Source organism: Agelaius tricolor, unplaced genomic scaffold (genome assembly GCF_023055355.1).
Source record: "Agelaius tricolor isolate 1412-34295 unplaced genomic scaffold, bAgeTri1.0.p SCAF_2, whole genome shotgun sequence".
Lineage (NCBI taxonomy): Eukaryota > Metazoa > Chordata > Aves > Passeriformes > Icteridae > Agelaius > Agelaius tricolor.
In genome coordinates, this window is record NW_027269262.1 from 71,834,906 (window position 1) to 71,851,701 (window position 16,796).

The following is a 16,796-nucleotide window of genomic DNA, read 5'->3' on the forward strand; positions in this document are numbered from 1 at the left end:
TTCTCCATCCCATCAATAGATACTCCCATGTTTCACTTTAAGGGCCCTTCACAGTCATTCCTCCATTTTAAAGATGCACCTCACCCTGTGTTTCAAACTGGGAAGGAATTTTTCAAATATTCATAAAACTACTCCCTACCTCTTCTCAGAAGTTCTCTTTGTTCCACAGCATCCACATAACTTGACACTGCATTCAGAGAGTCACAGAGTCATCTGAGCTGGAAGGGACTGGGAAGCATCATCGGGCCCAGCTCTTAATGGCCCATCCAGGGATGGAACCCACAACCTCAGCATTAACCAACTGAGCTAGCAAGTCCCCTGCTTCAGAAATCCATCTCTTTCTCTCCTTCTACAACAAAAACTTACAACTTGATAGTCACTAATCATCTCCCTCTTGTTAACTCAATTGGCACCATGGGACAAGGTGTGTGTCATCTGTACAGGACCGGGGAGAAGGGTCTCCCACCACCAAAGTCTTCCAAGGACTATTCTGAGGTAAAGCAAACATTATGAACTGAAATACCACCAATAGCTTTCAGTCAGGATGGCATTCATAAAACTCAAGAGAAGAAACTAGATTAAAAATCTAATTTTCAGCCCAGTGAGGAATATGTGCATTACATAATAATTTGGGGCAATGATGTATTGATTCTACTTTTCACTTGCCCTTAGTTTAAAAAGCAACAACAAAACACCAAACAAAACAAAACCCCAAAAGTGTGAACCAAGGAAAAGGACTGAGAAAACCAGCAGTACATACTCCTGAACCAGGAGGATGTGAAACCTGCTCCAGAAGAATAAGGACACTCAGGAAAGAAGAGATCTCAAACTGGTCTCTCAAACAGATCTGATGCACCCCTCACAGGGCAGAGGAGAGGGCAGCAGGCCCCTGGGGTCTGGGAGGATTCCTGAAGGAAGAGCATGAAGGACATCCCCCCCTCCTGTCCCTCCATTCCACAAACAGGGAAAATAAACCAACAGCATGAGCAACCAGAATGCAACATCCCTAAGAATGCAACATCCCTAAGAAAGACAACTGAATATAAAGAAGGGCTCCAGCAGGGCTGGTGGGGGATACTTTACCCTCCTGGCAGAAGTTAACATTACAGTCAGGGTCTTTATGATGGAGCCAGAACAGCTTGTTTGCCTGAGTGAGCTAATGGCCCCTCCTCTCTGCTTCTGATTGTATCACAGAGCTGCATTTACAAATGAAATAGTTGAACTTTAACTGCCGAGAGAAGAGGGAGGCAGGGAAAGGCCCTAGGTGAAACTCTGATTTTGAAGCTGATAGTGTTATTTCTGTTTCAAATTACAAGTTGATCTCCTCCAGCTCCAAAGATAAATGTAGACACAGAGAATACCCTTTGAAATACAACAGCCTGAATTTTTATTTGCCTTCAGAATCATTTATGGTGTCAGGGCAATGGTTTAAAGTGTGTGTGAACACACAGTAGTGGAAGGAAGTCTAGCATAAAACAGAATCTGGTCTCCCTATATTTTAGCCCATACTTCTGGCACAGGGATTTTCCAAAATGTACATTCAAATGTGAGAAGACATGCAGGCTTTGCATCTACCTAGCAGTTTGTACTACTTCCACCCTTGCTGCACACTCAACTGAGAAGCAAAAAAGATATCTTGTCCCACCTTAATCAACTACATACACTGTGTCATCTCTTCCACTGCCTCCACAATCACAGAGCAGAGTAGGAACGGCTGGGGAAGACAGACTTTATGGTTTCAAGAGTCCCCATACAGCAATAACAGATTATTCAGCATGAATAATAGATAGATGCTGTAGGACTCAGTATCTTGTCCTGACACTGTAATACATCAGGATCTCTCTGAGGAGCAATGACTGTACATTCATGCACATGAAGCCTACTACACTTTCTGTCATATCATTTGCACCCCACAAATAGACAGATGGATTTGAATTAACACAGATCATTGATACTGGGGAAATTTTCTGTCTCCATGCAATGTTCTATTAGCTTTCCTGTAAAGCACCACACTGACTTTGGATTTGGAAAACACAGGGGTGTATAGAGGGAAAGGGAAGAGGGCATAGCTTCTGTTATTTATTTTAGGGGGTTTCTTCTTTGCGTGACCAAAGATTTGCACCAGTGCAGCAGGCTGCTATGGTGAAGAGGACCTGAAGAAATATCTGGATAGTCCCCTTCTCTCTCCCCTGGTCTGACCAGACACTATCTTCCCAAAGCAGTGACCTGCTCTGAGCAGCACTGATTTGAACCATTTGTCCAAACACATCCTACTTTGCCCTTTGCAACTCTCATCTTCCCCCTCTTTCCAGCTCCTGTCCATAATGCATGTACTCCTACTCTTGATGAGACAAGGGGCAAAACAACTCCATGGTCAGCCACAAAATGGAGAGCTTTTCTACTTTTCTTAGAAGATACCCAGATTTAAGATCTCCTTTGCTGTGGTATTTTGCATAGTAGAATTAACATGGTTAGAAAATGTAGAGTTAAGTAGAAATTACAGTAGCAGGAAGAGAAATCACTGTCTCCCTCCCAATCCCTGTCTACACTTGTCATAGAACTGTATTAATAAAAGTTAGTGTGAAGTACCCAAATTCAGAGGCAACTTTTTTTTCCTGTGCAAACTGGATTTTAGCAATGTTTTGCTATCTGGAACTCGTTGTATAATTGTCATTATAGTGATATCTTTTTTTTTAATGTCAGCATATCTTAGATTAGAGCAATTAATGGCAGAGTTCCACCCATCTAGTCTCCAGCTCAGGCACACCATTGGCAATTAAATACTAATTTAGAGAACCATTTGGTGCTGAGAAAGGTTCAGAAGTGGCCCAAGATAACAACAGCTCTTCTATTTGTTATAGAGCACGTCTAGAAAAAGCACTCTGTCTTTTGGGGAGTACTCCTCCATGGTGTAGCTGCTATTATAAGAATTACTGTTTGTTAAATACTGCAGCATAATTAGGGATGTACAAGACACAAACACAGTAAGCTGCCTTAAGGGAAAGCAAGGCTCAGAAGTGCATTTCCCTTTTTATCATTTAATTCAGCCAACATGACTCTTGCTGCGGTCTCTCAGCTTATACACTAAAGGTCTACAGCTATGAAACTTCTAATATAAGCCTTTTATTGCTATTTACATTTCTGGCTCCCATTGTCTCAGAAACTGCCAAGGGCAGAAGGGAGGCACAAAATAAGAAACTTAGAGCAATTTCTCTACTGAATACTGGCAATACATAGAACCCGGGTGACGGGTCTCTTAAAAGTCTGCTTTAAAAGGTTCCTCCCTCCAGACCCTAACAACAAAGAGTTAACTGACTTGTCTCTCAAATGACTAACATCAATCCCATCATTCTTCATACACACAGAAAGTGTGGGTTTATAGTTTCTCCTACCAGCCGTTACCTTATAAATCCCACACAAAGGTAAGACCTTTGTTTTATTTCAATACAAATGTCTCCAGCAAATGTTTACACTACTCTTTTGAAGCTTCCTCAACCCACACCACACCCCGGCAACTACATAAAAATGCCATTTGCTTTGAATCCCAGATGCATACTTACCAAGCCATTTGTATACACTGAATTTCAACAATATGTGCTACCACAGGTTAACTCTTCTCTAATATATACATGTGTGTGTGCATGTCTTGCATCTATATATACACTCATATATATATATATGCACACTTGCACACACAGACATGGTTTATTAAAGTAGCTGCCAATTTTAATCCTACATAATTTCTGCTACTAACTCCCCAAAATGAAGCATCTTTTCCTTCAACCTTTACATTTTTAGAGTAGAGAAGACATTAATTTCCTTCCTAATTAAATTAAATTTGATGTAACTTGAGAAGGAAATTCACAATTAAGGAAAAAAAATCTTATACTAGTCAAAGCCTGGCCTATGTATCACTAACGATGTTTAAGAAATATGGATTGCCACAATACGAATTACTGCTAGAGATAGTGCTGTTCTATAAACTTGATTTTACCATTGTACCCACTGGAATTGGAGCTCACTTTGGTCCACGATATCCAAGAACCTAATCCTGCAAATCAGTCACTCTTTGAAAACAGCTTATTACTGTATGAGCCATGCCAAAACTCATTAAATAACTGGAAAGGTTCCCAGAGGCTTCAGCATACTTTGGATTAAAGATCTACATTTCAGTTAAATATAGCAGGGCAGTTATTGCACGCAAGTATACACAACAACTGCTCAGCACACAACTCCTGCACTCACTGAAATCATCTCACTCATTTGCCAGCACCTGCCTGAATAACGCAGCCACAAACATGTCTGTTTATTGCGTGTCCAAGTTGCAGTGCTTAGCAGAAATCTGTAATCTCTTGATATCACTGAAAACTGCTTGTCTCTTTAAGGAGACATATTTTGTTAGCAACTGCTCACTGAAGTAATATCTTTGATTTCAAGGCTAAAAAATACTGTCCATAAAAATATACAATTGTTTCAAGAAGTAACACCATCACAGCCAATGTAAATGCACCGAGTACCTACCAGAGAGAAGTCATATCTCAAGGAGGTGGTATGGTTTATGACAAATATATTATCCTTTGACCAAGACAATTCTGTCTCTTTAAGTATCTTTCTTGCAAACTAACTTCTGTCAGTGCTAACACTGCAAGCAGACAGATGAATGTCTATCAGAAATGAAGCTGAGTCTGTTCAAGAGCTTCCACTAGAACTTTGTCCACTTGCCAGATGCTGCAGCAAAATCATCTACAGGGCAACAGCAAGGCAACTACATAGCTTCTAGCATATTATAAAGACACTTTCAAAAGACAGTTAAAATGTCAGCCAGTTGTTAATTGTTGTTTGTTTCTTCATCTTTTCTTAAAGAACTCCTTTAAAAATACCAAACATAGCATTTGGGTTCAACCAAAGGGAGACAACAAATCACCTTACCCATAAACATTACATATTTATAACAGAATTAAATATGGGAGGGAAACAAAGATGGATTGTACAAAACTGTTCTTCTCTTCCTACCCCTGCTCCCTTACAGCAATATCTTTGTTTTAAGAAAGCACTGAGTTTGACATGGCTATAGAGCCTTCCCCTCATTTCCCTGGACCCTGCTCTGAGCCACAAGCCCCACAGTGACCTCTAGATAAGAGCCCCAGCAGAAAAGGATGCTGTTGTAGAAAAGGGTAAGGATGTGCCAGGACTAACTCTCCTCTGCCAGAGGTAAGGGAACTGCTGCTGTCAACCAGGCACAGCAGAGAGAACACGAGCAGAGTGGTGTTTCTGACTTTGGTGCTGTTTCCTTAGATCACAGAAAGCAACAGTGTGATGATTCCACCTCTTGACATGTACTGTACAAGATTCTTCTTCTGCCAAGCAGCAGCTGGAAAATGACACACCAAGCATGGTGAACTGGAGCCAACAGCCCAGTTCCACTGACATTACTGGGGCAACAGAGAGAGGCCTCTGCCTGTACCCTCTGCATTCCTGTTTATTCCACTATGACCCAGCACGAGATGCTGCCTTACCAGCCCTTAGCAGGCTCACTGGTAGCTGGCAAATTCTGACTGCCACACCCATTCTCTGATACCCTCATCCTGAAGGGCTGCAAGGGGAAGGCCTGCTCTGTGTGTGAGAGGAAAAGTCTGACTTCAAATGAGGAGAAACATGGCTTTGAATTAGCTGCTATCCAGGTGGAGTAGGAAAGTGAGAAACCTGATGTTCAAAATAGGTCTTCTAAATGTGGGATTTAGTTTCCCAGGAGAGAGAGATCTATTTGGTTAGGTGATTTCTACTACTTCTGTTTGATTTTCCACACTCCCCAGTGCACTTCCAACAAGAAGTTTTTCTTTGCTTCTTCCAGGGCCAGTAGAGTGCTTCATCACATCCCAACTCAGAGGCCCTGAAAAGTACTGTTGTGTGCCACTTTTGTCTGACTTGATAAAAAAAAAGGCTTTTGTGCCTCTGAGAGGGTTAAGTTTTAATCTTGAAATTGTGGTGAAAATGGAAAATAATACCAAATAGAAACAATAGAGGCAGTTGAAAGATCATCATTCAAAAAGCTTAGGAAAAGGGAGTCTGTAATTATTCTTCATCTCCCATGGATGAGGTAATTGCTGGAGAAAAAACAGCCTTCCGTGACGTGCCTCAGAACCCACAGCTTTCCAACACCGCAGGGGCATCCTATGGGAATCCCCAGACCCAGTGCAAGCAGTTACTGTATCAAACTTCCCAACAGGAGCAAGCACGTACACAGACATGTGTGTGTGTGGGGAGGGAAACATTGGAGCGCAGACAAAGTGATAAACTCTCACATACAACCTGATTTATGCTTGATAGCCAAACACTAAAGCATGTTATAAATCCTCTTTTATCAATACATTTACAGTTCAAGCTCCTAAAAGATCAGATATTTAATACCCCAAAATAAATATGCATAAGCCAATTTGCATTTCAATCACTATTTCCTGCAGAAATACAAGCAGCCTAAATTTCACTCCTAGCACTTTTTTAATTCAGAAAGAGTCTTTACTTTAAAATCTCAGCTTGTTTTGTTTCCAGTGATCATTGCAAAATTTGTGTTTATAATGTTCTGGCACCCAAGGCAAGAGCCAGGTGAATGGTGTGAGATTAGGGAAAAAAGTCTGAGGTTAACAGCTGACATTAATGGATGTGACTTCCTTGTTCCTAGATCAACATGGGTGTCTTGCTAAGTCTGGCTTGGAGCTGCAAATGCAAATGACTTAGAGAGCTGCCAGCCCTGGGACAAGACTGCCAGGTTCTAGCCCTGGTAGTGCTTCTGTAAAGGTCCTCGAGGAGGACTGCTGCGTTGGAGATCCCAAATCGGTGTTTGCTTGCACAGTGATCACACACACACAGCAGTTGCCTGTTGTGACTGCAGAAGACAACCTACAGCTGTATTTTGAAATGGAAACACATAATAGGGAAATATCTGGGCCGTTGCAAAGGTAATCTCTACATGAGTAAATACAGCACCATTAGCAACTGGGCCAAGTACAACTCTGTTTATCAAGGCCTGCTTTTGAAAGAGCTAGGTGATTTTCAGAACTATTGTCTTTCCTTTTAAGATGCACATCAGAGATTAAATCCCGGTTACTATAAACAGTCAGTACCTTCAGTCAGGAGTCAGGACAGTGAATGTTAATGCTACCACTCAGTGTTCAGTACAAGTTCTCAGAGGACTCACTCGGAGGATGCAACCTCTCTATTGCTGCTGGAAATGCAGTGGGCAATTGTGCATGAAGAGGTATTTGTATTTGAAAGATTCATAGCTCTACTTAAGCACTGGACATTTGTGTTCAACATGAAAACACTATCAGGAGTTTGCCGAGCTCAGTGTTTGCTGTTTATTAACTACATCCCCAAGAGTACTGCATTACCCTCACTCATTTTACACAGCCTATTTCCCTTGTTGTTTGCTTTCCGGGGGCCACCTTCTTATAATTACCGGCAGTTTTTCATTTCTCCCACACTAGTCTATGCAGTTGAAGCACTCTGACAGCCTTTGTACAACCTTATCTGTAAGAAACTAGTTAAGGTGTTCTGATGTCCTGGTTTATAGGTCCACTTAAGAGTCACATTCCTGAATGAAAACCCCATGCCTGAGGGTACTTGACCATTAAAAAAGGGAAAAGAAAAAAAAAAAAAAAAAACAAACCAAAAAACGTCTCAGTCCTCAAAAATACATTCATTCCAAATTGCAAAGATGGTCTGCGTAACAATATAAAATAAATGGCACCAACACAAGGAAGGCATAGTCTAACTTACAGAATATGGATTATTGGAGATGCTGATACTGTAGAAAGAAAGTTGTCAGTTTGGAGAAAGAAAAGACTCAGCTTGTGTCTTGCACCTGGCTTTGCAAATAGGAAAAAATCTTTTACTTTCTCAGGCTGGGCACCTACCAACAAGCCCTCTTACTTCTCAGAAAGGAGAGAAGTGGAGCAGTGTCTAACGATGGATGGTACTTATATAAATGGATGCCATCTGCATGGCTTTTCCTCACCTTTGCCTCCTCATTGACATCCCAAGTAAAGGACACAGCATTGAATGCAATTTCTTCAATATTCCCAATGGTATTAAAACTCTCCTTGTAATCAGCTGTAAGAAAAAACAAAAGTCATGAAAAAAATTGAACTGTTTTACAACTCATAGTGCTTCTTTGCTTCTTAAGCTGGGTTGTCTAGTGCATCAAAACCACCTCTTGTATTGTTTATGATTAATTATGAATAATCTTTATTACAAAGAGGTAATATAATGCAACCTGAGTCTTAAGCATAGTATATCACTAGCTAATGTGATACTACAGTATCTGCACCTTCTTCTCACTTCTTCCCCACTGCTATTATTATTATTCCCCACTGTTATTATTATCATCAATAAACTAGCATTTAGGAAGGAATGAAAAGCAAAAGGGAGGAAGATTTCAAAGTTTACTAACCCTCCCCCAAAACAGTAGGACTGGAAAACTATATAAAACAGACAACTCCCAAGTCCTCTTTATAACTGAAAAAAGGAACAAGCACTGCTTTTCTCTCACTTTGCTGGACAGTTTAACACCTTTTATTCTTTTTGATGACAGATTAAGAGAGATACCAGGTAATAGCTGCCTGATTAAAGGAACTTCCAGATCGTTCACACTAATGGAATAACTCTCTCTGGGACAAACATTTCCTAAGAATTCCTCGAGGGCTGTAATTGGACTCAGTGCCAGAGGGCTGAGATTACACTCCTGATCTAAAGTTTGCCCAAATCCGTGCTTCAGAAGCATGCTGATTCTTAGCTTTGTAATCAGTTATAGAAAGAGGGTGTTTTTGTATTCTGTGCGACACACAAATGATTCCAATATTCATTCCCTTTGCCTAAACTGTTGATCTCTAAAAAATAATTGATAGATAATAACTGTTTTAAAATAATTTATAACAAAAAACATTGCTACAAGAATAATTACTTCATGTTTGAGACTGGCAATCAGTATACTTTTCTCTCATTTGAAACACAAGAATGCTGGCATCTCATTGGGTAAATAAAATTGTGTTCCTGGGATCCATGAATGATTTTAGATACAGTAAAAAAAAATCACTTTAGACCATAAGAACAGCACGAGATTATTTGGTGATGTAGCAAATTAGCAAAGTGTTTGAGAGGGCAGGCAGGCTTTTCATTCCCACCTTGAACTCAGGTCTCCTTTTTAACTGAAGTCGTTGGCTTCACTATCTAAATTCAGTGTAGGGATGCAAACGAGAGGAATTAGAAGACACATAAGTAGTTTAATATGCATGTGCACACATCCACCCACCTCTTAAATTTATGATTCACCAGAAAGTGCCTCGTGCAACTGACTGCTGCATATGGGCGTGCTGTGTAGGTGCACTTTGGAAAGACATGAACAAGATGTCTTGTAAAGACACCTGTTTTCTTGTCTTAAAAGGCTGTCAGAACCTCACATCCCACCAACCCTTCCTTTCTCTCAACACATGCCTGTCCTTTAATTGCTATACACAAATCTCATGGAGTGTCTATGTGACACTGTTAAAAAGCAGAAGTGCATCCTATTCCCCTCAATTTACATCCAATTAAAGAAGGATCCTCAGTTGATTAAGAAACCGTTTACACCTCAGAATATTTGAAAGCTGTTAGAGTGACTACAACTTTTCCACTTCTCCTGCTGTGAGTTACCAGAAAGAGAAAATCAGCGTGTTCAATAAGCAAAAAATGGTTGCACAGGAGTTATTTCCTCTTTTGTTACATAAATTGCATATAAAACAATGGCAAATTTTTAATGTTAAACATTAATCATGCATTACATGTCATTGCATACTTTTGTATTGTGCACATAAATAACACAAACTATCCTGAAAAAAACAAGGGCAGGTTTCTATGGAGCACAAAGTTTCCACACCCATACTTCATATTTGAACCTGTTCCAGTATGTCATATTATTGTACTTATTCTGAATAATCAATATCCACTGAAATTAAGTATTGTATTCTTTACATTACAATTATTTTAAAAGAAAAGTTTAGTGATCCAGTGTCACAGCACTGTGAAAATAAAGCTGTTTTCCCCCTTCCCACCTTATTCCTCCTACAAAAAAGCAAACATGCACCTTATTCCTTCTTCAGAAAAATCCTTTACAGTACATAGCCTAAATTTTGGAAAATATCTTACCTTCTTGCTTAATAAGAGTCAAGCCCTCAGGTTTATTCCTCAAGCACTAAGGACTTGAATACAAGTACACGTTTATCTTTATTAATATCAACACATCTTCAGACTTGTCACTCCACCTAATCCACTGAAGCATCCTTCCTCCTAGGAGGTGCCCCAGCCAGCACACAAAACAAATTAAAGCAGTGACCCGTGTTTGTCTGGAGTGAAGGAGCGAGCCACTATTTCCTCTGATGTTCAGAATATAACTGCAGGCCAGAAAGCAGACAGACAGATCTCTTCCACAATGGAAAGCAGCACAAGCATAGCCCCCCTGTCCATCTGAGATCTGAACAGCTGGAACTGGAGCATCCCAAATTAATTTGATCCTCTGCCTGCTAAGGATCACATCATGGTCTAGATTAAAAGTGCATTCATAAACAATTAGAAAGGATTCACAGATGTTAAACATGCTACAAACATCAAATTAAAATAAGAGTAACATCTATAGAACAGGTGATGCAGAGTTTTGGACACTTAATTTTCTTTTTATACAGGGCCTGGACATTAACTCCAAGTATTTAGAGGACCCCTTCAGGTATCTGAATTTTTAACGTAAAGGGAAATTTTCATAGAGTCATTCAAAATAATTTTTGCATCAAAGGGACCCCTGGAGGTTATCTGGTTCAAGCAGGGCCAGCTTCAAATTTGGATTAAGTTGCTCAGTTAGATAATTTGATGATAAAACTAGAAGATTTTGCTAAATGCAGTTTGATACTTGGGAGCCATTCTGGCCTAATAAGCCAGTTAACCATGCCAAAGAAAATGAAATGTACTTCAGAAACACCATACTTGTAAGATGTAAGGCTATATTTCAGTTGTTCTCAAGAAAACACTACTGAGCAACATTTAGGTCTCTTTTTTGCTGAAAACTGAGGTGAACCATGCTCTTACAGCTCTTATATCTGACAAGAAGGGCTATATCAGTAAGTCTTACTACACTGTGCTTTGCTCATGTTTGCACCGCAAATAAAGAATACGCACCTCAGTATTCAAAAGTGCCTCAAAAGTCAGAGCAGAGCTATTTCACCTCAAACTAATGGAAAATTAAAAGACATTCACTTTAACACAGGTAAACATACAGCTCATGCACAGCACTTATTTTGCAGAGCACTATTTTTCAGAATATGTATTGTAAGTTAACTTTTTGGGGTAAGGCAACTGAAATGTGCCAGGACACCACAAGTGCAGTGGAATCAGAGGGTGCTGGCACTACTGTGGAGCGAGCTGCTCAGCACATACTTTTCAAAGGTATGAGCACTACTACCACAAGCTTGTAGGGACTAGCACAAAAAAAACAGGCAGCCTTCAGAAAGAGCTGTGAAGTGGCCTGTTTCTTCTTTTAAGGTGCCATGATAAAAGTAATTTGTTCTGGGGGGGCGGTTTTACTGAGTTAGGTACCCTAATGGACAAGAAGAGAAAATGGGGGCAAGGGAGAAAAGAATGAAGTTCATGAAACAGTTCAGCCAGAAAAATGATGCTAAGACAAGAGGCAGCAAAGATATTCTGGAAGAGCTGCTTGGAGAAAATACACTTGACCTTAAATAACACCAGGCCTCAGTGGAAACTACAGCATTTGAAAATCTACGGGGCAGCACAGTGATTAGGACCGCTTGGGGACAGATTCCCTGATCATCCAGTTCAATCGTCCCGAAGTGTCAGAATGTTCTCTACAAGTAACCCTGCTTTGGTCTAGCCCCCGTCTCTGCCCCCTCTCATTCCTGCCATTCAATGGTTTGGTTCCCTCAGGCGGTCAAAACAAGATAGACTTTGTCTGCTTTGGTCTTGCCGACTCCTTTGACTGGAATCCGTGCAGATGGGTGCATGTGTAAACTGCACGTGGGAGGGGAGAAACGCTTGATGTCTAGACACTGCCACTGACTTCAACTTCAGGCTCCTTGGCAGCAAGTACGTGTTCTTCCTCTGCTAAAATCTCCCGAGCATGCAGATAGGACAGCTGAGGCTCAAATGGGCTAGTAGATACTTTAGATGGGATGAACGATAAACAGGTCTCTCAGGATAGCACACCAGAGCTTGCCTCTCCCTCACTGCTGACACTGACTCACTCTAGGGGTGTAGGAATCCTGCACACTCCTCTGCAGTCACCACAATGATGACATCTGCACTCTCAGGCTGCAATTCCACATCAATTGGCTAACATAACTGTTGCTGGATCAAAGACTGGATCACCCTTTGAAAAAATAAAGGGAACAGATACTCTGCCACACCTGAGGAGGTGCAGACCTTGATTTCCCAGAAGGAGGTACACCACTAAATACACATGCAAGGGGCAGCTCTTCTGTGTAAATACTGAGAACCATTCTTTCTGCATGGTCCCTACCCAGCTCCATAGACCCCACAGTCCTAGCAGCAATGAGCCATTGCTAAAAACTCTGGTACAAACCAAGAAGCCATTGCCAATATATTCCACCATAATTCTGTGCAAGGCACCAGAGCTTTCCGTATCTGAAATCTTCCCTGAAACATCTGGAGATGTTCTTACACTCACCAATGTCAAGGACTCTCTGTTTAGCTGTATGCTGCCGGGAATGCCAGTACTTCCAATATTTCAGCTGTTCATCTCTGTTTTTATCCTCACTGAAAACAACCATGACCACACTCTATGAAAAACAATACCAGAGCCACATTAGTTAAAATAATTAATAGTCAGGAACACAAAAATTAAAATCTCCATATGTCTCTAATTCTGATCCAGCTACTCTCACATACTTTGATGTAGAATACTGGGTTTTAATCAGTCCAGTACTACAGTGTACTTAAAAACCCAGGACAAAAGAAATGTAGTTGTAAAATAATGCAAAATCCAGGATTATGTTCTTGATAGTCCAAATAAAAATTAATCATATTCTTAGTTTTAAAAAGTCACCTTCACTGGCTAAAGGCAAGACATTTTCAATTTAGTATACACAAATACTCTTTTTGGGAGCAGGACTCTTATACATATGTGTTTAATAACAAATTCAGTGTAACTGAATTTTACTGAGGTTTTCAATTCATGTTCTGAATTCACTTTGTTAAATTGTGATTCAAAGGAAACAGATTGAATTTTTATGCAAAATTTTACACAAGCAATATAGGCTTTTTGAATAAGCCCTGCTGTAGGCAAGCAAAACAACACAAAACAACGGAAGAATGATCATACCAATTAAAATTAAGTGAAAATAAACCAGAGAAAAAAAACTTCACTTTTGAATGTTCATTTTCACCCTGAGACAGTAGGCACAAAAAATCACTATCGAGCTGCTTTATAAGCCAAGGAGGTAGATTACAATTGATTCATCATCTGTGTCCCTCCAAAAACCACCATCACAATCCTTCATGCACTCTGTGACCTTCTGCATTCCACCTATAAAAGGTGACCACCATCACCACATCTTCCTCTCCATGGCACGAGGCAGTACACACCATGGAGGAGTCCTGGGTTATGCCTGTATATACTGGCTGGGCACCAGGTGTGTGTGGCTGGCCAGCTGAGGCACTAACCAGAACTGGCCATGCAGATTGGCATTTCCACCAAGGACAGCACTAATGTTTTTATTAACCACTTACAGGGAACTTGTAGAGGTTTAATACCTTCAAAACCTCTTGCCCCTCTGTTAGCTTTGGATGGAATCAGCAATAAATTCAACAGTCACTTGAGTAGAGCCCTGGCAAACAGAACATGATTGTGAAAGTTGCACACAGTTTCACAATCTTCTGTCAACTACATCCTCCAGAAGGATGCAATCTCACCTCTCCTTTATAATTTCCACCCTTCTGCTGCCACAGCTTCAAAACTCATGTGGCAGTGCACCGAACCAGGTATATGAGGACTGGTTTTCAGTCAGACCAGTGACCTCCTGACTCCTGTTTCAGCTCTACAAGTGCTAGAGCTGGAACCACAAAATGGGAAGGAATGGGTGGCAGGGAAAGAGATTGTACAGCAACAGAGCAGTCTTACATCAGATTCAGCCAATAGCCTCATGTCTCAAGGAAACCAGGCTAAAAATTAACTGCTAATTCAGGTTTCCAAATCATTGCCTCTGTTTAGGAAGAGTCTCTCTAAACTTCATGTATGATAGAAACATATAGGTTGTTGTTTGCTTCACTGCTCACGTTGACTTTCGTTGCTTCCTTTGACTAAAGTCACAACATTTTTAGAGAAGTTCATGTATTTGGATGGAAACATTTTTGTGGCCTCATACATACGCAGCCCTGACAGCTTCAGGGTAAAATTTACAGGGCTCATTTTTCATTCCAAAGTTACTGGGTTAGGATTTATCAACTCAAAAGCATTACCAAGGAAATCAGGAGGCTCATTCACCAGGTAGACGTTGCTGAATACACAAGCTACAGTTCTATGCATAGAATCTAAGATGCAAATAATTCATTTTGTTACACTTCTGTGTGAATGTCAAGTGAAAGCTCACACTTAGACAATGAAAATTATTTAAAATTTATGTCACAAAGGATGGATTCAACTCTTCACGTTTTCTCTGAAATGCACTGGAAAGCAGCTGATGACATGCACCAGTGAGTAAAGATGGACTACACAAAGTACATGTGGCAGATCTTGAACTTCTTTGCTTTATTCATGGCAATAAGTTCACCAGTGTTAAGTGTAGTGTCTGTGTAACCACCATTCTGCCAAACCATAAACTGAGGCTATCATTAACTCATAAGATCACACTCTGAAAAAACTGGACAGCAAAACATTCATTACCATCAATAAGATGTTATCTCACCTTTACATTGAGCATGAGAATAAGCTTGCTCTGTCCTTCCTCCCCCCCCAAAAAAATTTAAATTAAAAGCCAATCAACCACAACCACAACTATCTGCAGAGCTACATTCCCATCTAGGAAAGAAATGGGACTATACCCTGACTTTGCTGATGGGATGCCGGAAGCATTTGTTGTCACCCGTCTCGCTCAGGGTGATGGCATAGAACTGTCCTTTGTTCAAGTAGGTCATGGGTCCTTCCCCTTGCTTCTGACGCAGAGACTTGGTAGCTTCTAGTGTGTACTGAAAAGTGCTGCTGAAAAGACAAGGAGAGACACATCCACAAAATCCATATCACTTTCCCCTTTTTTATTATGTAATTATTGCATTGAATAAGGCATAAGGAGCTAATAACAAAATTCCAGGCAACTGTGACATAGCAATTTAAAATTGCAATTTTCTTTTTTTGACTTCATCAGATCCCGCAATCAAGCGTAAAACTATCTGGACTGCAAGTTTCTTGGATCAAAGGTACTATCTCTGAAAGGAACCATTATGAATTATGAGACTGTGTACCTCACAATGAGAGTGTCAATTACCAAAAGGGGATTCAGTATGATTTGCAGAAAATCATCAACTCCACGGACATTTAAACTTAGAAGAAAGTTGCAGAAAGAGAAATAAATAAATAGTTTTTTTAAAAACCCAACTAGAATAAAACATGTTGTGAAAGATGGACAGAAAGAATGGAAAGTCCAACTGCTACTTTCAGCACAGTTCAAAGAAGGAATACAAAGAGAATGGACAGTAAGTTCATTTGTGCAAAGACAACATGCAAATCAAGGTTTTTATAAGCTTTCTTTTCAAAATTAGTCACATTGAATGAAGTGCCTACATTTAGCTTTATCTTCAATCAAGTAACCTCCCTTTAGAAAAATGTCAGGCAAAAACAGCTCTTGTGTTGAAATTTTAGGTTTTAAAAAGACCCTCCTTCACAGAAGAACTTTCCAACTTCAAAGCACTTCTCAAACCATGAAAAGTTAAGGCTCCATTAACTAGTGAACTTTTAGCTGGAAACAATTCTCACTGAGCCTCTTCAGCCACCACCTCCAATAATGGGCTTGAACAATAATCCAATAAAAATGATGCCTGCAGCTCCTCACATTCTCTTACATTAAAATAACATTGATCTTGTAAAAAAAAAAAATTTCAAACTGCATAGGAACCTTAATGCAAAGTACTCATGAACTGGAGATACAGTGGAAGCATTTTCACAAAGGTTCTAATTCAGAAAAGTATTTAAGCAGTGCCAGAGCAGAACCAAAAGGAGGAGTATGTTGGTCCAAAACAACAGTGTATCCCTAACTTTCTAATTCGAGCAAATACTCTAGATCATCATAGTGATAATCATCGCTGCCATAGCGATATAGAAATAAAGGGAAAACAAAAGATATTTTAACTATCCAATGGAAAAAAACCCACAACAAAACACGTAACTAATAATTACATTTAAATCCCCACTTGTAGAGAAGGTAGAAAAAACCCAACAGATCCAGTCTTTCCATCCAAAAGGAGCTTCATCAGCTTAGTATCAATTATTCAGTTTAGCTGCAATCATTCAATCAAATGAAGACAACTTATAAGTTCTTCTTAGCTTATAAATTGAAGTCCAATCATTTCTCTAGTTGCTTAAAAGTTACAAGTCAAAGCAAAACTAAGGTAATAAGCAAACACTCGTCTATACCTGTCCAACCCACCAATGGCAGCACTGGTACTTCCACACAGGGCAGCTGGGGCCACCATGAAGGCTCCTGCACGCAGTGGGAAAGCAGCACAAGGCACCGCTGTCCCCTGTGCTG

General features: G+C 40.2%; 1 protein-coding gene across 1 annotated transcript in view; it reads right to left on the reverse strand.

Annotated features, from left to right (window-relative positions):
* Window positions 1-16,796, reverse strand: part of GRHL2 (grainyhead like transcription factor 2) — a 54,287-nt gene that overhangs the window by 22,795 nt on the left and 14,696 nt on the right. The window contains exons 6-8 of the mRNA XM_071421978.1: window positions 15,097-15,253; window positions 12,725-12,836; window positions 8,015-8,109 (exon numbers count right to left, since the gene is read on the reverse strand). Of these exons, the coding sequence (XP_071278079.1) occupies window positions 8,015-8,109; window positions 12,725-12,836; window positions 15,097-15,253 (364 nt within the window). The remainder of the gene's footprint in view (window positions 1-8,014; window positions 8,110-12,724; window positions 12,837-15,096; window positions 15,254-16,796) is intronic.